Source organism: Plasmodium chabaudi, assembly GCF_900002335.3.
Source record: "Plasmodium chabaudi chabaudi strain AS genome assembly, chromosome: 2".
NCBI lineage: Eukaryota > Apicomplexa > Aconoidasida > Haemosporida > Plasmodiidae > Plasmodium > Plasmodium chabaudi.
The window spans coordinates 198,439-222,651 of record NC_030102.2 but is presented as its reverse complement, the minus strand read 5'-3'; the positions used below and the strand labels follow the sequence as shown (position 1 = coordinate 222,651).

Here is a 24,213-nt window from a genome sequence, read left to right as displayed (position 1 = left end):
TGTTTTTATTATTAGGATAATTTGTTTTTTATAATTATATATACATGTGTATTTTTTTATTTCATATATAATATAAACTATATAAAGATCCTTTACCTTAAATTATATGTATTTTAAAAAATAAATATTTCAAAAAATAATAAGCATTAATTTTGCATTTGTGCATTGTCATAGATATATAAATTTGTATATTTTGTATGGGCAAATAATACACACATGTTCGCTTCACAATTATGTTGGAGCATGGTATATTTCAAACTTACGTAAAATGATATATGTGTACTTTTGTTCCATATAATAATTATCTAAGAATGAAGAAAATGTATATAATTTTTTCAATACGGTATTAATAATATAGTGCCAATTGAGAACAAAAAAAATAAAAAGGAAATCATATATTAGCTATGTATATTATATATGCAAACTAAAGGATTCTTAGGTATCCTTGAGCCAACAGATTTAGATGAAGATATTAGTATACATTATTTTTTAAGCGGTTTATGTTTTTGCTTTTTTATGAAAATAGATATATATATGTGTGTATGTGCGCGACCTTTCCTATAGCTAATAATAATAAATATTTTTTCATTCGTATGTTTCGTATTTTATTTACGATGTTCATAAAATATAATTCCCATTTTTCGACTAAAATGTAGTATTTCTTCTACTTACCGTAAATGAAATTTTATAAAATAAATTCACTTATTTGGAAAATATGAAACCAGAGTCATTAAGTTTGGAACAGACTGAGCAAAGTGCCAAAACACCCAGAGACCATTTGTATGGTCAAAAAAATAGTAATTGTGAATTTCAAGGATTTACAAAAAATATAGAAAATGATGGGAAATTATGTGAAGAGTTAGAAGCTACAAGGGATGACAGTGAGGTTGATGAAGTAATCATCTGCAAAACAAACACCGATTTAGAAATGAATGATGCAAAAATTAATAATATACATACAAACAATAGACAAGAGAACGAAGATATAATAAATTACCATGAAGAAAATAGTTCATGTAAAATAGATAACAAACTGTTATATCATGAAAAGGATAATTCTTTACAAGAAATAAAAATGAATACCAACTTAACTACCGATTTAGCTGAAAATTCAGTTGAAAACAAACTTCACCCCGAAATAATGGGTGATAAAAATTATAAAAAAGTGGATATGCATAATTTAAGAAACGAAATAGCTGATACAAATGAAAGCTCAAAAGAAAAGAAAGAAAAAATGTTGGACGAAAAAAGAAATGATCAAAATATAAGTCAGGGAAACATCACAAATGAAACACAATGTGAAGTTTCCCATGCTGATAATGATAGTAGTAAAGATAGGGACGGAAATAATAACGGGTTTACAAAGTCATGCAGCAATAATAGCAGTTGCATAAAAAGTGGTGTGCAAAAAGAATCTCGAAAAAATGTAACAATGAATAAACAGAATAGTAATATAAATTATAAGATGACAAGTTGGGAAAAAGAAAATGAAAAATTTAAAGAGTTATATAAAAACGATAAAAATACTAATATAATTATTTATAAACGCATATATCAGTCATACATTTTTTTAAAAAAAGAATATAATGAATTAATAAATGAAAATAGAACAAAACTAAGAACAAATAAAAAACTAAAATATGAATTAGATAATTTAAAAAATGATAACTATTATTCAAATTACTTTTTAAATAATGATTCAGAAAATATATTAGAAGATTTAGCTTCAGGAATAAGTAACATATTTAAATGGATGGACATCGAAAATAAAATAGGACAAAAAAATTATGACAATGCCATTAGTGTTTTTAAAAATGGTAACCACAGTACTGGAAATGGCTCGAAAAATGTGATTAAAACAGATTTAGAGAAAAAGCAAAATGAAAATAGCGAACGAAAAGAGGAAGGCATACCGAATAAATCCAATCTAAATGGAGAGCCAAATAAAAAATTACCGGATGAGGAGTGTAATAAAATAGATGAAATTGAAAAGTGTGAAAACCAAGTTACTTTGAATAATGAAATAGTAAAAAAGGAAGCAGAAGGAAATCCTATTAGCATTGCTTCAGCTGAGGTAAAGGATAAAAAAGATTTTTCTATGGATATTGAAGGGATAACAAAAAATGGGATATCAAAACTTGAGCTAATTAAAAGTACTATCATTAATAATTTTGTTCCAAGCTATATTTATAACGACCTAAATAATGAGCCGCCTACCAATTTGATTTCAAAAAAAAACGAAGTAAAACCCACACAAGAAGATAAAATAAACAGCATCGATATTACTCACGCAGATAATGTCACTTATGAAAATAAGGAAGCAGAAGACAATATGAACATAACTAATGGTGAGCATTTAAATTTACTAAATCCGGAATATCTTGTTGGAAACCTATCCAATATGATTAACAATTTTAGAAACACCAAAAATGTAAACGATGCAAATAATATTGATGAAAAAAATGACTTTAAAAGTGAAAAAGAGAATGAAATAGATAAATGTGAAAATAGTAAACCTATAGAATATTGTAACTCAAGTGAAAAGAAAGTTCTTCCAAAACCATTTATGATTAAAGAAGGACAAAATAAAAATAATTACAACGTGTCTAACATTGTAAATGATAATAAAATTCGAAAGAATTCATTTTTATGGGAAAAAGAAAATATATTAAAAAAAAAAAATATAAAATATGCTAAGCATGGTCCTATAAAAATCGAAAAAGGTCACCAATATTTTTTAAAACCCCCAAATAAAGTTGATAATTTTGTAGTAACTAATAATATAAATAATGAAAATATAATAGATTATCTTAAAACTAGATTATATATGAAAAATAAAAATGAAAAAATTGAAAAAATAGGTACGAAATATGTTGAAAATATTCATGGAGGTGGAAAAAAAATTATAGAACATACTGCTGCTAAAGACAATAATACTTCATATAGATATGCAAACAAAATTTATTTTAAAAATGATAATAAAAAAAAACACATACATAGTAGCATACTAAATGAACTGAGTTATTGTAAAGATGGAACCCATTTTGGTAGCAAAAATGTTATACATAATAAAAATCGTAATAATAAAGATATCGAAAAAGAATCTATCTTTCATATATCAAACTATAAGGAAAATAAATATGTGCCCATAAATTTAAGTTCTTTTTTTTCGGTTGATGATAAAAAAAAAAACAGTTTAGATTCGGAGCTTAGTATAAACCATTTAAAAAAAAATATGCACTTTATTTTAAAAAAAACAAATAAAAAATCAAAAAAAAAAGCACAAACCAATACCATTTCGACGGTCCAATTGGATAATAACATGACTAACTTAGATTTGGAAAAAAATGAAACACCTGGAACGATCCTTAAAAATTTGAATGTATCAAAAAGAGAAGTAAAAAAGAAAAACAAATTATACAGTTTTAAAAATGATAAAGAAAATATAGATGAATGGAAATACTTTTTAACACGACACATCACAGGGAAACAAAAACGAAGATTTAATTTGATTATGCTAAACAAAAGAATATTAAAAAATAAAAGTATAAATAAAAAAATAGGTATTTACAAAATGGAGGAGAGTATAAACTATACTAGCAGTTCCCAAATAGTTAACATTTTTGAGAAGCACATCAAAAACTATCCAAAATGTGCATATCAACTTGTTAAGAAGCAAAAGATAGTCACTACTAATCATAATTGTGATACCACAAACAAGCGAGTAACTTATTTGTGCTTATTTAAAAGGTGCGCGAAAGAATCGTGGAATTATTACAAACATTGTAATGCATATTTTGTGAAGGAAATGAAAAAAAAAGCAAAAGACACAATAGAGAGGGTCAGAAATAATGAGATAACCGAACAAATCGCGATCGACACTAATAATACAAAACACTTGTCTAGTATAAATAAAGAGCCGGACAAAATCGAAGGTAAAGATAATGAAGAAGAAAAGGGAGCACTGGGCAACCCCGATGAGTCTACTGTTTTAGATATCGATGATGATGTGTTGGGAGAATATATTTTCAAAGAAACCGAAGCAGTATCGTCCACTATATCGGCCGAATTTACAGAGGCTCTAAAAAAGCATGTGCTATCACTTAACATACTAGATAGACAAATAAAAAAAATCGAATACAAAAATGATAATGATGATATAATAATAATAGGAGTTAAAATATATTTAGACAATAAGTATACATTACTATTTGTTTACGCATTAAACAGTATTGAATATAGTGTAAAGAAATGGATCGAAAATAATATAGATCAAATAAAATTATATATAAAAAAATATAATTCAAAAATTTTGAATTTTTTTAAAACCTACTCTATAAATATGTTTACTTTTTTTTGTAGTTTTTTAAATATTATAGAAAATTATATTCAAGAATTCCCTTTTTACTTTTCCATTTCATTTGATGATTTGATAATGGAAAATTTAATTCGTATCTAATTTTGTTTAAAGCATTGTAAAGTGATCTCATTTTGCATTGCATTTACCCTATGTTTCTATCATTGTGATAATGCATTTGTTTTGGCACTGTGATAAATGTATGTATATCCTTTTTAACAGTTAAAACCCGATTTAGTAACATTTATGATGACTAAAATTGTTTAGAATATAAAACTATGTGTGCGTTTTTTTTTCTTCCTATGCATACAAGTGCGAGTGTCTACTACCTTTCAAAATGAGTAATCCTTTGCAACACCATCCTTAATTCATGCATGTAAACATATTGATAAATTACATTCGAATTATTTGGAAACATTATATGACAATTTTTACAAACCCTCTTACCAGCTTTCTTATCTCTTTGATAACAAAATTAGTAACACATTTTTGTGCATAATAAGAACGGTCTTAAACTTAGGTCTACCTAATAAGCACATAAACATATTTGAATATTTACTTCGTTATTTAAACTTAGAATAAATTTGTTTATTATTTTTTTTTTTCGTAATTTATTAATTGAAAAGTATAGGTTTCCTATTATATGCATAAATTATATTCTATTTGATCTGCTTGTTTTTGAGATAAAGTTAAGGTTGAAAATACAATATGAAATACTTTATATTTTTTAATATTTTTCTTTGTTTTTATAAAATAAACAAGTATCATATTGACGATCATAATTTTTCTAATGTGTATTATCAAAAAGGGGAGGAACATTTCAAATTAAATTTAAAACATTTATCATGTAGTATAGAAATTAAAAATCGAGAACAACGAATATTATATGATCTGTCAAGGAAAAGACGGGGGAATAGAAAACGAAGAGGAAAACGTAAGGGATTTGGAAGGCTATGGAGACGTAAAAATAAAAACAAAAATAAAAGAAAAAATCGAAGGGAAGCACGTCGAAGAAAAAGGGAACGTAAACGAGCTGAACGAAAAAGAAAAAAAAAACAAAAGAAACAATTGAAAAAAGAAAAAAAAAGAAGACGAAAACAAGAAAGGGAAAAAAAACGACTTGAAGGACAATCTAATGAGCTAGCCAAACAAGAAGATGAAATAAAAAACAATGGACCAATAGTAGCTAACCAAAATGGAAATAAAACTTTAAATAATAATTCTCTTAATTCAAATTTACCAAATAATGAAGTAGTAGAAAATGACGAAGAAGAAGAAGCTCAGGGAAATAAATATAATGATAATCTTGATCGACATGAAGAAAATCCAAAATATAATTATCCTACTCCAAATGATAACCAAACAAATATTCCTAAATCTATAACTAGTCCATACTACAAAGAAATAGATAGTAACATTAAGATCGTAAATGTTGCAAAGTTAGAACATGAATCGAAGCATGAAATTATTGATAAAATTAAAAAGGCCTTGGAAGTTCTTCAATAATGTAAAGAACAAAAAGGAATATATACATCCAGTTGCCTTAGTATATATGCAAAATATTTAAATAATATGACACACCTTGTAAATATTATAAATAGTTATGACCCTAACACTCCAAAGGGAATTGTAAAAACGTTTATTAACAAATAGAAGTATTGTAAAATAATTTTTTTTTTTTCACAATTATTATGCCACCCATTTTTACTGTAGATTTTGTTTTGGAACTTTTCCAAAGATTTATTCTTTCCATATATAATGAAATATAAAAAATTATATTGAAACAAATTTTGACAATTAACAAATATTTTTGTTTTTTTTTTAACTTTTTATTTCATTATATTTATTTATAAAAAATTAATTATTTTTTTTTATAAAATATAAATACATTTTGAACCATAGTAGGAGAAAGAAAAAAAAAAGCAACATACATAGTTATGTAGAAAATTGTATATATTGTATGCGTATATATTTTTATATGTATATAAATTTTTTTTTTTTTTTTTTTCCTCTTATAAATTCCAAAGCGCATTACTATATATTTATATATATACATATGTATTTTTTATTTATTTAATTATTAAATATATGATGGATGTAGATTTATTTTTATTACCCAAAAAGTTTAATTGTAAATATGTAAGTATATATAGCTATCGTCTTCCGACAAATCATTTTTTTCCAACTTAAACTGATGAACTAGCTTATTAAATCGTATTATTACAATTAACGAGCAAAAAGTAGAAAATTAAAAAATAAAAAGTTATCAAAACAAAGAAGGTACCATTATTTTGTAAAAAATTTATTCAACTTCCCATTTAATAGTATACATATTTTATCATTTCCAACCATAATTTGTATATGCATATATTGAGAATATATTCTTTGCCTCCTGTATTGAAAAAAACAGAACTATTCAACGTAAACCATTTTTATTGGCATAACTAAAAAGGGGAACCAAAGCAAACGAAATTGATGGTCCCACTAATGAAGATATAAAAGGGTATTATGCTGGCATTGAGACAGTTAAGAAAAAAAAAAAAAACAAAATCACAATAATAATCACGAGCAAAATTAACTGACCAGTGGCAAACACATGGATGAAAAAAGGAAGCACCACAAAAAAAAGAAAGTCGGAAAAAAAGCAAAAAATAAAAAAATTAATAAAAATGTGAATAAAAAATATCATAAGGCTTTTACTTTTAGTGGAGGAATAAATAGTGCCCATAGAAGAAAACAACATTTATATGAACTTGAAGAAAAGAAGTTACGAATTGATAAAACAATAAAAGAAGGATATAAAAATAGTCCTCTTATTATAGCTATTCATGGGCCCAAAGGTGTAGGCAAAAGTACATTAATGAAAAGTATTATCAAACATTATGTTGGTATTAATATTAATGAGATTGATAGACCTATATCTATTTTTACAAAAAATTTAAAAAGATATACATTCATCGAAATTAATGATGATATATTACACATGATTGATGTTGCAAAAATTGCAGATATTTGTTTATTAGTTATTGATGGGAGTTTTGGATTTGAATTAGAAACATTAGAATTTACAAGCATCTTAAATACTCATGGTATGCCTAAAGTTATTGGGGTTGTTACCCATATGGATAAATTTAAAGATAATAAAAGTATAAGAAAAAGAAAAAAAAAAATTAATAAACGATTTTCAGAAGAAATGGTTGAAGGATCAAAAATATTCTTTCTTAGTGGTATACAAAATAATAGATATAATAAAACAGAAATTAGAAATCTATGTAAATTCTTATCAGTTATGAAAAGGCCTCTAATATCTTGGAGAGATCAACATGGCTATATCCTTGGCTTAAAATTAGATATCGAAGATGAAGAGTCTTACAAAGATAAAAATGATTTCTTAAAAAAACAAGATACCTTAATGGATGATAACGATTTGAGATTAGAAAAATTTCTTGATAAATGTGAAGATGAAATCCCTGTATATGTAGAGGGATATGTCTATGGTTCGAAAATGTATAAAAACCAAACGGTACATATACCAAATATTGGTGATGTAAAAATAGAAAATATAAAAATTTTACAAGATCCATTTAAAATAAATCAAGAAAAAAAAACTCCAAGTATTTATGCCCCAATGTCTGATGTTGGTAATTTATCTTTTGACTTTGACAATATGTATATCCATATTCCGAATAATAAAGTGAACTTCACGAAACCCGAGCTGCTTATGGAAAAGCCAGATCAGGGCGAGGCCAGCGACAGCACGGGGGGTGATGACAACGATGATGACGAACCAAGCGATGCCACAGACGACGACGATGATGATGATGAAGGAAGTGAGGAAGAGAGCGATAGTGATGAAAGTGGCAGTGGTATTGAGAACCATGATTCAGAAAGGAAAGCGGGCGAAAATTCGAAGTACGTAACAGATAGCATAAAAATGATAAGGGAATTACAAGATTGTAAATACGTTTTTTCTAAGAATGCTGATGAAGATGATATTAAATTATTTGATGTAAAAGAAAATGATATAGAAAGAGGAATAGGACACAGACGTAAAGCACCATCAAATGTATATATTAGCGAAAAACAAAAAAAAAAAAAGATGGCTGAGAATTATGTTAATGAAAAGTCTAGAGAATATAATAAACTTCAATCAATTTTATTTGAAAAAAAAAACAAAGAAGACGATTACAATTATATGTCAAATATAAATATATCAGATAATGAAGATGATGAAAATGATAAAGGTTATAATGAGTTTTATAAAAAATATGCTTTACAAAGAGATAAAGAAATAGAAAATGGACAGCATGAATATGATTATTCAGAAAATGAACAAATGGATTTATCAAATTTAAATAACGACATGAATCCATATTCTAACATTTCTAATCTTCTTGCTTTTGAAAATAAAATAAATATAGATGTATTTTTATATAATCATAATTATATAAATAGAATAAATAATTGTTTATATTTTAAAGGCGATTTAATAAATATTATAAATAAAGAAAAAAGAAAAATAACTAATTCAGATATGTCGGGTCAAGATATAAATATGCACATAATAAAAAATACACTCTGTACGGATACATTAAATATAGAAGAAAATCAACAAAACAGTTATAGCTACATGCATTCAAATAATTACTTCTTTAATCATATTGATTCGTTTAATATGACAAATGATGACGTTTTCATATTTAACAATCTTAGCATATGTATAGGAGATATTGTACAAGAAGAATTGGTAGACAATTTTTTTTCAAAATACGAGGAGTTATATAGTTCGTGCTTTGTCAAGAGTGAAGAGGAAGAGGAAGAGGACGAGGAAGAAAATGAGAAGGACGATGAAAATGAAGAAGACAGTGGCAAAGCGAGTGACATGGCGAAAGGAGGGAACACTGTTCGACCTATTGATGAAAACCTTAAGCTGCTTAAAGAAAAGAAGGAAAAAGAAAAAGAAAAATTTTTAGAGACAGAAGAAATTGGAGTTCTAAGTAATATGTATGGATCATCAGTAAATATAGGTGAATATGTAAAAATTGAAATGATTATAAAAAGAAGTAAGCTAGGAGTTTTAAAAAATAATTTAATAATATGTGGAGGATTACAAAGTTATGAAGAAAAAGATTCAATAATACATTGTAGAGTTAAAAAACATAGATGGTTTCCAAAAGTTATGAGATCAAATGATCCTCTAATATTTTCAGTTGGATGGAGGAGATATCAAAGTATACCTATATATTCAATAAACGAAAGAAATAATGTAAGAACTCGATTTTTAAAATACACAACAGAACATATGCATTGTAACTGTACATTTTACGGACCATTATCTGGTGTTAATAGCGGTATATTAGCTATATATAATTATAAAAAGATTCCATTTTATCGTATATGTATAAATGGTATTATATTAGAAACAAATAACAATATAAATATTATGAAAAAATTAAAATTAATTGGTGAACCATATAAAATATTTAAAAATACAGCATTTATAAAAAATATGTTTAATTCAGATTTAGAAGTTTGTAAATTTATTAATTGTCCTGTTATTACACCTAGTGGAATCAAAGGTCTCATCAAAAATAAACTAAATGATAAAGGAGATTTTAGATGTACATTTTCAGATCAAATTAAAAAGAGTGATATAGTTATATTAAAATTATATGTAAATGTTTCTATTAAAAAGTATTATAATTATGATATAGAAAATCGATTAAAATCGATAAATGAATTAAGATATATATATAATATATATGTTAACCATTCAAGTGGCTATCGAAAAATGCCATTTAGACATTTCTATCACAGCAAAATTTATGTAAAACCACAACTCTTAAAACAATTACCTTTCAAATCGAAACCTAAACTGTTTAAAAAAGTGGATCATGAAAATGATACTAAAAATGAAGACAAAAAAAATAATGCAATTAATTTTAAAGCTTTGGAAAATCCTAAATTAGCTGCCAAGTGGTATCAAATGTTACATTCGATTAAAAAAAATATTATTTCAAAACGAAAAGAAAAAGCAAAATTATCATATCATAAAAAATTAAAAGCAAAACTAAAAGTTCAAGAAGAGAAAGACAAAGTTGTTAAACAAAGGAAAAAAGCTTCCTACTTAAAAAATCGAAAATCCAAATAGGTTCTCATAAAATATGTTCATAATTTATTTTAAATACTTTGGGAACGTTTTAACTTTTTCTTGTTATACCCTCTTGTTTATGTTTACACTTTGGTTAGTCGTTCGATTTGGCACCTTTCATCCATGTTTATTTGTTTTATTTTTTTATATTTCTTACATGCCCACACTTTTAATTATAAGTACAAAATTAAATGTGTGACTACACCCCATACAACTACTCTAGCTGTTTCTATTTTGCGATCGATGAAAGGTTTTCAACCATTTCGCAAGTAGTAACAATTATTTTTAAAACTTAAATTTTATGAAAACAAAAAGGTTGTCTTTATTTTTAATTGAACCAACAAATGTATAGACATTTGATAAGTGTCACTAACCCGATTTTACCAATCCCCTAAAATGGCTAATTTTAAGGGCATATATTTTTGTTAACCCATATAAAGAACAATAAAAAGTAATTGAAAAGTTATGTTAATAAGACTTAAGAAGATAATAAAGGTATACTATCACATGTTTGTCAATACAATTTCTAGATAAGCCAACAAGCATGTCTTTGCTATTTCCATTTGACTACATTTATACTTTTATAGTAATAAAGAAACAATATATATAATTTCTTTATGGTTTATGGTGATATGTAAAAATAAAAATGGTTATTACCATAAATTATATGAAAACAAAATAGTGTATAATTCTTTTAAAAAATAAAGAATAGATATTAACACAACGAATAGATCAAGTACCTAACTTTTATGCGAAATTGCTTTCTCAGTTTTTATTTCCAAAATGATGAGATGAAAATATTAGTAAAGATATTTCAAAAAATTATGAACACTATTTAAATAGTATATACTTATGTACATTTTCTATTTCATAATTATTTTGGAAGTAAAAAATGAAGAATTACTTTATAAAGATATTTATTTTAAAATTTATTTATTTATATTAAAATTCATTTAATTTATAAGTTACTATTTGCAAATTATTATGTTTTTTAAACCACCATGTTGTACCCCAAATGTGCGCATATATTTATTATAATATATATGTATGAACCATACAGTGATGAAAATAAAATAGTAATCATACTGTAAAGAGGATTTTAAAAAAAATACAAAAATTTTGAAATCATTTTTTTTTGTTTGAGAAATAAAATTATTTACACACATTAATATGTAATACATTCAAGATAATGTAAACATTTAAAAAAATGAAAAAATAAGCATATATATATTATATATATATATATATTTATATGTATATATATAAATACTACCATAGCTCATACTTTAATTGCCTTACTTATCTGTATTTGTATGTTCCTCCCATTCACACATATATTATATATATGTAGTAGTCCTATTTGAATGTTAATTTTTTCCCTTGCTTTTTTATAAACCTTTTTTTATATTATTATAAAAGCAAAAAAAAAAATGGATCATTACTTATCGAACATAAATAATGATGGTAAATATGACGCTAGCCAAAATTCGAATGCCAATAAAGTTTTCAATTTTAAACTGGTTCTACTAGGTTATTAAAGAAGAAAATAAAAACTACTATTCATTTGGAACTACATAAAACATATATTCTTACACAATATAAATACACACATACTGTGTATATATCCTATGTATATATCGTGTGTATTTTGTTTTGCATTCCCATAAATATACATAAATATTTTATTACATAATTAACATAATAACATAATAGCATTATATTAATTCATCTTTTTTAAATTCTCAACCTTTTGTAGGAGATACATCGGTAGGAAAATCATGTATTGTCGTCAGATTTGCCAAAAATGAATTTTATGAATATCAGGAATCGACTATTGGGGGTGAGTGGTATTTTAGATATACTGTGACTTGTGAAAAATAACAAAATGTGATAATTACTATTTCCCAAACTAAATACTAGCATCTATACATAATCATACCTATTAATACTATCTATTTCTACTTTAAATTAATTTATTATTTTTTGTTTTACAATTTAAAAGCTGCATTTATGACCCAACTAATTGATATTGGAGAATGCACAATAAAATTTGAAATATGGGATACAGCCGGGTTAGATTATATACTTATAATAATACGAAAAAACAAAAGAAAAATAATAACATATAGAAAAGTTTTAAATATATAATGAGACCTTCACCATTTTTTAGTTGTCTTATATTATTTATTACATTCATGTATTATTATTCCCTTTTCACAGACAAGAAAGATATAGGAGTCTAGCACCTATGTATTATAGGTAAAAAAATTTAATATTTTTGACGTTACAAATTGTTTGGCAACACATTTCAATTTGCATAACATTTTCATTCATGTGTATAAATATTACTACATATCCATCTGCCATATTTTTCGTATTTTTTAATATGTATGTCTGTATATGCAATTTATTTTTATTTTGTAATTTATAGGGGTGCGGCAGCAGCAGTTATTGTATATGACATAACAAATAAAAAATCGTTTGAAGGCGCAAAGGGATGGATCCATGAATTAAAATCAGTCCATTCAAACGATATTGTGATAGGTAATACATACATGCATGTGCATGCCGCCTTTTCAATTATGCAATATTTGGAAATAAACGCATTTTTAATTTATCTCTTCTATTTTCAGCATTAGCAGGAAACAAATGCGATTTAGAAAAAAACAGGGTCATTGACAAGGAGGTAACAAATGGGCAAACAATAATAAGAAATAATAAGAGGAAATAATATGAAATAATAAGGGGAAATAAAAAATATATATTAACTGCTCATGCAAAAATATGGTTATAAATTCTTCATATTTTTTTTACAGCTAGCTGAGTCCTTTGCTAATAGTAACAACATTTTGTTCATTGAAACATCAGCAAAAACGGGAACCAACGTTAACGATTTATTTTTGAAAATAGGTTTGCACAAAAAACGTGTAAAATGAAGTTCTATATATATCCATAAAATTATTTTGAAAAATATTTATCATGCTTCCCTTTTTTTTATATAGCTAAAAAGTTACCTCGCAACAAAAAAGACAAAGATACGTTTGGTGGAATTCAGGTATGAAGAGAAAAGTTGCATAAAATATAGAGACCGTTTTCCATTTATTTACTTACACTATTTATATGGTTTTTCTCGTATCTGTTTACCCTTTGCAGATTAACAGTACTGAAGAAGCCTCTAAGAAATGTTGTTAATAATTTAAGAGACGAAAGGCTTTTGATAAATTTTAAGGGACCAATACAGCCGCACATACCACACATATGTAAACATATTTTAAGTTACAATTTTTCCGTTGAAAAAATAATAAGAGGATACGATGAATATATTATAATTACTTATTTTTAAAAGGTGTTATATATGATTATATTCCTAACTATATTAGGGTTAAAGAAAAAATGCCTATATCTTTGCATATAAAGGTGGATAACACAAAATCAGATAATTTAAAAAAGCTTTTTAAAAAGTTAATAATTAATTTATTCTTATTTTATCATTTATTTTCATATATTTATTTGTTATATGAACCTAATTTTTCTTTATGCTTTTACATGATTATGGTCATACATTTATATTTTACTATCCTATCCCAATACCTTTCTATTTTTTCAACCAATTTTTATACGCAACACTTTTTTTTTTTTGTTTCATTACGAGGGCTTTTTATTGATACACGCAAATTGCATTTTGTATCATTTATCCTTCCCCATGTTAATCTTGTTTTTTTTTTATATAATTTTGTAATTTTCATACTTTTCACACTTTTTATAACTTTTTTATTTTCTTTAAATGAGGAATGAACTACCCCATATGCTCTTATTTTTTAATATTATTATTGTACTAGTACCTATATATAATACTATTTTTATTTTATTTTTATTATTTTTTTCCCTTTATTCATTCCTCTTTGTTGAATTATATAATGATATTTCGACAAATAATTATAAAACATAAATTAACTATAAAAAAAAATATATAGCTATACTTTCACATAATATAGTTACCAATGTATACACTATAAATTTATTATACATAGAGAGGAATAATTAAAAAGAATGGAACTATTTTTTTTGTGAAATGAAAAGTAGAATATATTGCTAAATATATGGAAAGAATACGAAAAATGAAGTTTTATGTATAACTATGGGGTAGGGATGTATAATGTTTGTACTAGCCACTGGCTTTAAAAACTGATATTATATTGCCTATACCAATGGAATATATAAAACAATTTTTTCTCACCCAATTTTGGATATTTTGTTATTCTTTACATTTGTTCATTTCTTGTTTTATCTTCGATTCGATGTTACTATGCATATGTATTGCATATAATTGTAAATACGAAAAAGTGTAAAGAATAAAAAAAAAAAATATGTTTATACATTTCCTAATTTAAGAGTAATAACTACAGAACATGAATATTCTTTGGGCAATCTTGAGTTGCATATTTTTCAATTACTACCTACTTAATGAGCCTTATTATTTTGCACACACTTTAAAGATATATAATTTTCAAAAAGATAAAATAATAGAACAAAAAGGAGTTAATTGGGGTGGTATACCCTTATATGGAAAGGGGAAATATTTTTGCACACAAAATAATATTAAGGACAATAAATTACGTAAAAAAAATCAAGAAAAAAAAAAAAAAATATTTCAATTTATTTACACACACTTTAAATCGAATAAAAAGGATGGAAATGTTTTTAAAAATAATATGCTTCCTTTGTTAAACTATTACAATAAATCTACAAATGCTACTAATCAATGGTGTTGTAGAAAACCTATTTATAATGATGGAAACAAAATATATATGTCATCAGAAAGTGGAAAATATATTAACGTTCACAATCCAAATACAACGGAAAATTTTGATATAAAAGAAATAAAAAAATATGAACAAAATATAAACAAAAAAAATATACATGCTATATTTTTATGTGGTGGAGTTGGAAAAAGAACTGAATTAACTTCAAGAAAACAATTTTTGCATTTAGACAATATTCCTCTTTTTATATATTCATTTAATTTATTTATAAAATGCAATTATATCAAATCAATTAGTTTAGTTTGTGATTCAAATTTTTTTTCTCAAGTTGTTGAAAATATTAATGTTTACAATTCTCTGCTATTAAAAAAAAAAATTCAAAATAATTTTCTCAAAGTAGCTAGCGATAATATATTAGAAAAGGAAAATAATTTAAAAGAAATAAGCGAAAATAATGAACAAAATAAAACAGCAATTTTGAACTATCTAAAAGAAAATAAATATATAATATATGACAATGAAAAAAACAAGTGTATTTTTGATATGGAAGAATTATTAAACGATTTAAAAGGAAAAAAAAAAAATAATAAAATATATAAAATAAAGCCAAAAGATATTGATACAAATAGATATAAGTTAATAACTATTGTGGGTAGTGGAGCTGAACGAATTGATTCTTTTTTAAATGCACTTAAGCCATTAGACATATATGAAAATAATCAAGAATATATTTATAAAGCTTTAGAAAATTATTTGAAAAAAAACTATCATTTAAACTCCAAGTTTAATATCGAATTTGATTATGATTATTTATGTAAGGGAAAAAGTGATGAAAATATTATTAAAAAAAAAAAGGAATATATTACAGATATATTAGTTCATGATGGAGCACGTCCATTCCTTTCGGAGTTGGATTTTTTTAATTTGATATATCAATCAAGTTTGGGAAAAAATGTTATTTTAGGAACCAAAGCAACAGACACTATCAAATTATTAAATAGTAATGAACAACGAAAAGATGGATACAATTCGATTAAAAAAACTATAGATCGGAAAGTAATATTTCAAGCTCAAACACCCCAAATATTTGAAAGCAAAACATTATTAAAAATTTTACCATATTTGATATCCCCTTCAAAATCTACAACTACGAATAGTAACACATCGAGTGATAAAAATAGACGTCTACAAAATAGACCTCAATTTACAGACACCTCCTCGGTTGTTCAACATTTTACAAAAAATAAAATTATTACATTGCAAGCCACTTTTCCAAATTTTAAAATAACAACTCCTTCAGATGTTTTTCAATCTGTTTTTTTTATGAAATACATTTATAATAGCAATGCAAGTAATGATGCTTATCGCAATTTATTTAAAGAAGAATATATCAACTCTGATTCGAATTATATATTAACAAACCAATTTAACAATTTCTTTTTTTTTGATTCATTAAATAAAAAACAGAAAATGCTATACCAACGTTTTTACTACAAACATACCTACAATAGCATACTAGCTTCAGACAATGATTTAAAAAATAAATAAAAATATTAGCTTATCCATTGGCTATTTTTTTATTAAATTAATTTGGAATGCTTATACAGGGCATAAACAATCCCTCACGGGCTAGCCATTTATGTATACCTAATTCATATCAATATGGTCATATTTTTAGTACTTATAATTCTTTACTATTCAGAATAATTTGCAAAAAAAAAAAATAGCTATTTCTTTGTCTATTTATAGCTAGTTTTTTTTTTTACACAAAATAAGATTTTCATATATTACTTATTATTTTAATAAATGTGTATATTTATTTACTAATAAATATATACCTTTTAAATAGTAAATTTCATTTGTTTATTGTTTTCTTTAAATTATTTATACATACAAACATATGGAATGTGCATATTTGTTTGCACGCTTATATTTAATTATATAATTTTATTTTTTTACCTTTACTTTTTTTTGTTATATTCTCCAAAAGACATAAAAAAATATTTTTTTTAAGTTATATTTTAAAATATATCTTCGACTTCGTTTGGCTTGATATTTAACAAGGGATAATATAAAATAGTGTTAGTAATAAAAGGAATATTATTTTTGCGATTTTCTTTTTATTTTTTTATGCGACATTTTGTTATTCAAAAATAATTTTTTTAATTGTTGATAGTAGTGAGAAAAATATATAATGCGTATGTATGTACCTAAAAACGATTTTTTCAACTTGGATCCGAAAAACAATATTATTTACACACTTTTGTATTTTTATAATAAAACATCGCTTGTTCCTTGAAATAATAAACAGACGAGACCAAAAACAATATATGATAAAAGTCATTTGTTAAATATTCCCTTTAAAAAAAAATTAAATACAAATTTCATTAAAAATATTTTCCTTTTATAAAATTATTAAAATAAACTCACCACCATACTATTGTGTTACATATATATTAATGTACATTTTAATCGAGATTAATTAAAATGAATAGAAAAAATCAAAATATGATAAGAAGCGCAAATACTCGCAATAAAAGAAATGAATTAAATGACGAACAAAAGTTAGAAATAAAGGAAGCCTTTGACCTTTTTGATACAAATGGAACTGGTAGCTATCAAAGAAAAAAAAACAAAAAAAAAATTCTGTGTGTAACATATAATATATCTGTTAGTGAGAGCATATCCTTTGGAACGACACTTGGGAAACACCCCGTTACACACATTTGCATTATAGCATACTAAAAATAAAATAATATGTTTATAATTGTTTTTTTTTCACTTTTTTCCTATTCATTTATCGGCATATAGGCAGAATTGATGCAAAGGAATTAAAAGTGGCTATGAGAGCCTTGGGTTTCGAGCCAAAAAAGGAAGATGTAATAAAATAAAAAAAATAACAACTATATATGCATATATAAACAAACTAAATGAACAATACATGTGTATGAAAATGTGAAAAAAAAAAACGGTTTTAAAAGTTTTCACAAAAAATGCTAATCAAATATGACAATATATTGAATTTGCAAACTATATGGAAAAGCATATTTCATAAAAAATAAAGAAATAAAGCAAAATACAATTTGTTACTATAAAAACATAGTTATATATATTCATCGTGCTTGTCTTTTTTTTTCTTTTTTAAAGATACGAAAAATAATATCTGATGTTGATAAAGACGGGTCAGGCACTATAGATTTCAATGATTTCTTGGATATAATGACAATAAAAATGGTAATTATTATACATTAAAAAAATTTTTGAATATTATGGGTATCCTCTTATTTTTTTTTATAAAATTTGTGTGTATTTATAATTTGTTTTTCACCGAGTTGATTATTGATTTTATTCCATTTCCAGAGTGAAAGAGATCCAAAGGAAGAAATATTGAAAGCCTTTAGGTTGTTTGATGATGATGAAACTGGAAAGATATCCTTCAAAGTAATTTTCAAATAAAAAAAAAATATTTTAGCTAGCTCCACTTTAGCTATTTTTATTTACTATTATTTTATTCGCATTAATTTTTTAGAATTTAAAGCGTGTTGCCAAGGAGCTCGGAGAAAATATAACTGACGAGGAAATACAAGAGGTATGTGAATAAATGATGCATTAATAGTCTATTTCCAAACCATAGGATATTTGCATAGCTGTAATACTGTGTGCAAATCGGATAATTTTACCTGACTTGTTCATATATTTTTTCATTTTTCCAATATTTACTTGAAAATATTGCCTTTAATTTTTTATGTACATATTTTGGTTTTCTTTTTCCATTTGTCTTAATAGATGATTGATGAAGCAGATCGAGACGGAGATGGAGAAATAAACGAAGAAGAATTTATGAGAATTATGAAGAAAACAAATTTATTCTAATTTTATAATTTTTTTATATCCTGTTTATGCATCAATTTTTTATGTCACTGTCATATATTTGCCAATGGGAAACTCATCACTTGTAATTTTTATATGTGTTAACAAATGCGTATGTATATTTTTCAAAATAAGTTGCATTATCTTGTTTTTATTCCTTTTTTTGAATACTAAACACTGAAATTCATAACAATATTTTATCACATTATATTTTTATCACTATTTATAATTCCTTGAAAATATACAAAATTGCATAAGTTGGTTATTTTCTTCCCTTTTTGGGCTTAAATTTAATATCATCGGTAATTTCAATTTTTTTTTTTTTTTTTTTAAATGGTTTTTTTCGTGGGTGTGAAAATTGTTCGGGGCTATCTTTTTCAATCTCATTAATTCTATCATCTAACATGTCTAATAATAATTCGTCAAATATTAACAAATTCTCATAAATACTTTTAACAATTTTTAAATACTCTAGCTTTGTATCAAAAATAATTCTTTGAATGCAAATGGAAAAATCAACAAATAAGTGAATATCTCTAATGTGCAAAAAAGCATAAGACCATATAATTTTTATTAACATATCATTGCGATCTCTCGAGTAAATATAATTTTTATTTTGAATTCTATATCTTAAATATGGAATTAATAAAAGGAATAATTCTTTTACTGAATTTGTATTTATGTTTATTTTTGCTAAGCTGTATATTAATTTATATATCATAACATTTGAGAGTGAGCTTATGTTAAATTGAGGTTGCATTATGTCATTCATATTGTTATTATTTTGAAGGGCAATAGATTGTTGTTCTTTATCCCTTTTATGTCTTCCCTTTGTATTTTCGTTTATTATATAATTGTACCCATTGATAGATATGCATTTATTTTTAAGGATCCGATTAGTAATTCCCTCCTTGGTCTTTTTACTAAAAGACTTGATATGAATTGGCTTTTTGCTATCCCATTGTATTTGTAAATTTATTTTGTTTTTAACTTTTTTTTCATAATTTTTTATATTTTTATTTTCATTAATTGTATTTAAAACTATATATTCCATAAAATGATTTAGTTTTTCTTTATTTTTTTGAAATGTGCAATTAAGTATAACCAAGTTGTAAAAAATTTCGACAAAATGATATAAGGATAGTTTGTGTAAATGAGAATTATATATATTAACAAATAAATATTCTAAACTATTTATATCCCTTAAATCGGAAAACTTATTAAAAAAATATAATATATATTTTGTTTCCATAGATATTATATTTTTCAAAACTTTTGCAATAGATTCTTTATACAAAGTGGATGTTAATTTTATTTTGTTTACATTTTTTACTTCCGGTTTTAATTCTTTATTTTTTTTATTTTTTATAAGAAAGTTTAAAAAAAGTGTGCAATCATAGACACTCAATTTGTTTATTGTACTATCTTTAATAATTTTCAAAATGTTAATATTATTTTCAGCATTCTTTTTGTCAATAATCTCATCATAAAATATAGACTTTTTATAAGTACTAACACCCATATTTATTATTTCACTTCGTCGTTGTTTCGTATTTCCCAAACACACAATTCCCACTTTGTTTTGGAGTTTATTATTTGCCCCATATCTTAACCCATTTTTTCTGCGACTAGCCAAATAATATCTTTTAAAAAAAAAACTAAAATCGAACGTTCTTACATTATTTCTCTCCCACCATATCATGTCGTAAAAAAAAAATTGGTTCCTTTTTCAGAGGAACTTAAGTAAAGGCAACTCAAAGATATAGAATATGTGGATCTACATATCTGGAAAAATAAATCTATGCATTATATTTATGAGAAAAAATTGTGCAAAATGTAAAAGATGGTAATTGACAAAATATAAACATATGCATAAAATATGAAGTATAAAAAAAATTGGAAAAAAATATGCATATATATGCTGAAAAAATATAGAAAAAAAAAAAAAATAAAAGTTGTGAAAAAAATATATGCATATATAAACAAGATAAGTATGAATAATATGCAGATTAAAATAATATAGAAATATGTATGCATCTATTATGCATATGCAACTGAGAGAAATGAAAAATGTATAGAGGAAATAAAATTAGAGTTGGAACTCTAAATATTTTCAATAAATTTTGTTACAATAGCACTAAAAATGTATTGAGCAGTTCGTTTGAATATGCCAACAATAGTAATCGTCGAAATTTACTTTATGGCAATTTACTAAATAACTCGCTTGATATAATATGCTTACAAGTAGGAAACTTATTTAATTATACCATCAAAATTAATCAACGAATTTGTTATCATATATATAGTATACATAGTTGTATGTATTGAGAACCTGTTTATTTCACAAACACTGCTCCAATAATAAATTAAAAATATTAATAAACAAAATTTTCATATTATATATTGTATCAACTTATTTAGGAAGTGGACTCATTTATGATAAATAAAATTAATGCCAAATTTCAGAACTTAGGTTTTGCTTTTGATTTTCCATCAAATTATATTACACCATCAGCTAACAGTAACAACTGCTGTATTATTTATAAGTAAAATATAAAAATGTGAAAAAAAAATAAAGAGAAAGCACGTTCATATAAATAAAATTATTTTTCTTTTCTTTATTTTTAGAAAAGATTTCAAATTGTTAAGTAAAAAAAATTTCGATCTTAATGAATCAGTACAAAAACATTTTGCAAAATATTCGTCAGAAAGCCAGTGTGAAGTAATAATGGAAGAAATATACTTTCCATTTTTTTAAAAAATATGTTGAAATAATTTTATTTTATGCTACACACGTTTTACTTATTTGTATTTGTCTTAGATACAGGATGCGTTCTTAATAGAACTGAAAAAGAGACAAAGTCTTGCTACTATGATTATACTCGAATTATCAACTGTATTAAAAAAAAAAAAAAATTATATAACATATTTATATGCACTTATCAACCTGACTTGTTAATAAATTACCTGAACAAATCATATATTTTTATTAAACTTTTTCAAAAAAAAAAAAAAAAGAGCAATACATTTATAGGAATATGCAATTGCCATGTGCATTGGAATCCTTCTTATCCTGATATCAAATTATTTCACACCTATTTAATTATAAAAGAATTTTATGAATTTATTGAAAATAATTTCCCTGATTTTCCACTTATTCCGTTATTATTAATTGGAGACTTTAATTCTACACCATTTTTGGTACACACTTTTAATTATTTTCACTTTTTTTTTGTGTGCATATGCTATACTATTTTTACATAAGTTTACTTTTTTTTAACCACTTAAGCAATCAGACAAAATTTTGAAAGACCCTTCTACACTTAGTGGCGTATACGAGTAATGTAAAATAAAACAAAACAAATTTAACCATTATGGCAATGTGGAAAATTTTCATGATATTTTTTTTCCTTTTAAAATATAGATTGATAACCACAGGGAAATTGCTGAAAAGCCATGAGCACCATCCAGTAAAAAAAATATTTTTTTCCACTTTTTATATTAAAAATGACATACCTATGTAAAACCCCTTTTTAATTATTAGGCTGTGCTACGAAAAAATCCAAAATTAAAAATATACCCAGACTTAATTGTAGACCCATTTAAAAGCATTTTCAATGATGTAAAAATTGAGCATTTTTAAAAACATTATTACCATTATATTTTTTTATTATATATAATAGGAAAATATTGTTCTACGTATACAAAAGTTCGACCATTTTTTTGGTTATTCTCAGGTAAATGGAAGGGAACCTCTTTTTACAAACAAAACTAAGTTATTTAGTGGATGCATTGATTATATTTTTTATAAAGGGCTCGTTCCTTTATCTGCCCAAATTGTCCCAAATGATATAGAGTAAAAAAATGATAAAATACTTTTTATATGAACAAATGTGTGTGCAAAGCTTTTATATATATTTTATTTTTTATTTCATAACAGGAATATAGAAAGTTTACCAACACAAACATATCCATCAGATCATGCTCTACTAATAGCAGACATATTTGTTGTTTGAATTTTGTCAACCAATTACCGAAAGAGAGAAACAAAGTATAAATCATTGTTAATATTATGCAGTTTACTCACAAGCTTGTTAAAAGAAATATCATATAATTTTTAATTAATAATTGTCTTAACAATTTTTATGTTAGCATTACGATATTTTTTGTTTTATTCTCTCCATAATTTTAACGTTCCCTTGTACATATAATGAAAAATATCACACACATATTTTTCATTAAAAATAAGTGACATAAATGTTACCTACAACATGTTTTGTTAATTTTTTTTAAATATTTTGAAATAGTGTTAAATAATCAAGTAAATTTGTTTTATCTTTTTACATTATTCGTTTCATTATTTTAAATTGCATATTATGTATGTAGTATACACTATGCTCTTTTGTATTTCATACTAGTTGATCAATAAAAAATAAAAATATAGGAAAAACTATATTCATATATTGAAAATAAAAATAAACTTTCCTAAAATTAGCTAAATGTAATACTTTAATAATACACAAATTTTATCAAAAATATGTCCCATGCTTAAGATAATTGCAATGTAAAAAATAAAGCAAAATAATTCCTAAAAATAACAAAAGGGAAAAAAATTATGTATAGCCTATTTCCCCTATATATGCATAAAGAATATTATACACCTATTAAGAAATTTTACCTTGTGAATATATGCGCACTATATTGTGAATTAAAAAAATATTATTAATATGGCTATATGATATTAAAAAATATAAAGGCATCAACCAAAGGAGGAATAAAATAATAGTACTTTTTTCCTACTATTAATTAACACAATTTTCATCAAAAATAAACATATTAGTTTATTTTATTTATTAAAAAATTTTTTTAGGAGATATAAAAATAGTTAAAGCATAAATTTGTATTACATTTTATATATATGTGTGCGTAGTAATAATAGTGTGAATTTAAAACATGAAAGAAAATATGTTTTTTAATAACAAAAAGCCTTAGTAAAATAATTGGTATGCCTAGGGAAAGTACCACAAAATATTGGCAAGGAAATTAAGCATTCATACGATATATAACATGAT

General features: G+C 24.4%; 8 protein-coding genes across 8 annotated transcripts; 7 read left to right on the top strand and 1 right to left on the bottom strand.

The window, feature by feature from the left end:
* Positions 1-715: 715 nt before the first annotated feature.
* On the top strand, positions 716-4,459 carry PCHAS_0205200 (conserved Plasmodium protein, unknown function; the record flags this gene model as incomplete). Its single annotated transcript, XM_740850.2, has 1 exon — positions 716-4,459. The coding sequence occupies one exon, from the start codon at positions 716-718 to the stop codon at positions 4,457-4,459; it is 3,744 nt and encodes a 1,247-aa protein (XP_745943.2).
* Positions 4,460-5,065: 606 nt separating this feature from the next.
* On the top strand, positions 5,066-5,863 carry PCHAS_0205100 (conserved Plasmodium protein, unknown function; the record flags this gene model as incomplete). Its single annotated transcript, XM_740852.1, has 1 exon — positions 5,066-5,863. One exon carries the CDS (start codon positions 5,066-5,068, stop codon positions 5,861-5,863), a length of 798 nt encoding a protein of 265 aa, XP_745945.1.
* A 1,090-nt stretch (positions 5,864-6,953) lies between these two features.
* On the top strand, positions 6,954-10,508 carry PCHAS_0205000 (asparagine and aspartate rich protein 2, putative; the record flags this gene model as incomplete). The annotated part of the gene is made up of 1 exon (XM_740849.2): positions 6,954-10,508. The coding sequence occupies one exon, from the start codon at positions 6,954-6,956 to the stop codon at positions 10,506-10,508; it is 3,555 nt and encodes a 1,184-aa protein (XP_745942.2).
* Positions 10,509-11,938: 1,430 nt separating this feature from the next.
* On the top strand, positions 11,939-13,700 carry PCHAS_0204900 (ras-related protein Rab-5C, putative; the record flags this gene model as incomplete). The annotated part of the gene is made up of 9 exons (XM_016798658.1): positions 11,939-12,038; positions 12,265-12,348; positions 12,511-12,580; positions 12,729-12,767; positions 12,940-13,052; positions 13,142-13,194; positions 13,325-13,418; positions 13,511-13,563; positions 13,662-13,700. The coding sequence occupies 9 exons, from the start codon at positions 11,939-11,941 to the stop codon at positions 13,698-13,700; spliced, it is 645 nt and encodes a 214-aa protein (XP_016653076.1).
* Positions 13,701-14,917: 1,217 nt separating this feature from the next.
* On the top strand, positions 14,918-16,819 carry PCHAS_0204800 (2-C-methyl-D-erythritol 4-phosphate cytidylyltransferase, putative; the record flags this gene model as incomplete). Its single annotated transcript, XM_737698.2, has 1 exon — positions 14,918-16,819. The coding sequence occupies one exon, from the start codon at positions 14,918-14,920 to the stop codon at positions 16,817-16,819; it is 1,902 nt and encodes a 633-aa protein (XP_742791.2).
* Positions 16,820-17,758: 939 nt separating this feature from the next.
* PCHAS_0204700 (centrin-1, putative) lies at positions 17,759-19,144 on the top strand (the record flags this gene model as incomplete). Its single annotated transcript, XM_016798649.1, has 6 exons — positions 17,759-17,882; positions 18,083-18,150; positions 18,419-18,505; positions 18,632-18,712; positions 18,801-18,860; positions 19,058-19,144. 6 exons carry the CDS (start codon positions 17,759-17,761, stop codon positions 19,142-19,144), a joined length of 507 nt encoding a protein of 168 aa, XP_016653075.1.
* Positions 19,145-19,403: 259 nt separating this feature from the next.
* On the bottom strand, positions 19,404-20,843 carry PCHAS_0204600 (conserved protein, unknown function; the record flags this gene model as incomplete). The annotated part of the gene is made up of 1 exon (XM_736839.2): positions 19,404-20,843. One exon carries the CDS (start codon positions 20,841-20,843, stop codon positions 19,404-19,406), a length of 1,440 nt encoding a protein of 479 aa, XP_741932.2.
* A 368-nt stretch (positions 20,844-21,211) lies between these two features.
* PCHAS_0204500 (CCR4 domain-containing protein 3, putative) lies at positions 21,212-23,157 on the top strand (the record flags this gene model as incomplete). The annotated part of the gene is made up of 10 exons (XM_016798634.1): positions 21,212-21,385; positions 21,563-21,687; positions 21,770-21,863; positions 21,963-22,037; positions 22,160-22,342; positions 22,431-22,480; positions 22,566-22,611; positions 22,686-22,763; positions 22,879-22,997; positions 23,082-23,157. The coding sequence occupies 10 exons, from the start codon at positions 21,212-21,214 to the stop codon at positions 23,155-23,157; spliced, it is 1,020 nt and encodes a 339-aa protein (XP_016653074.1).
* Between the last annotated feature and the right edge of the window lie 1,056 nt (positions 23,158-24,213).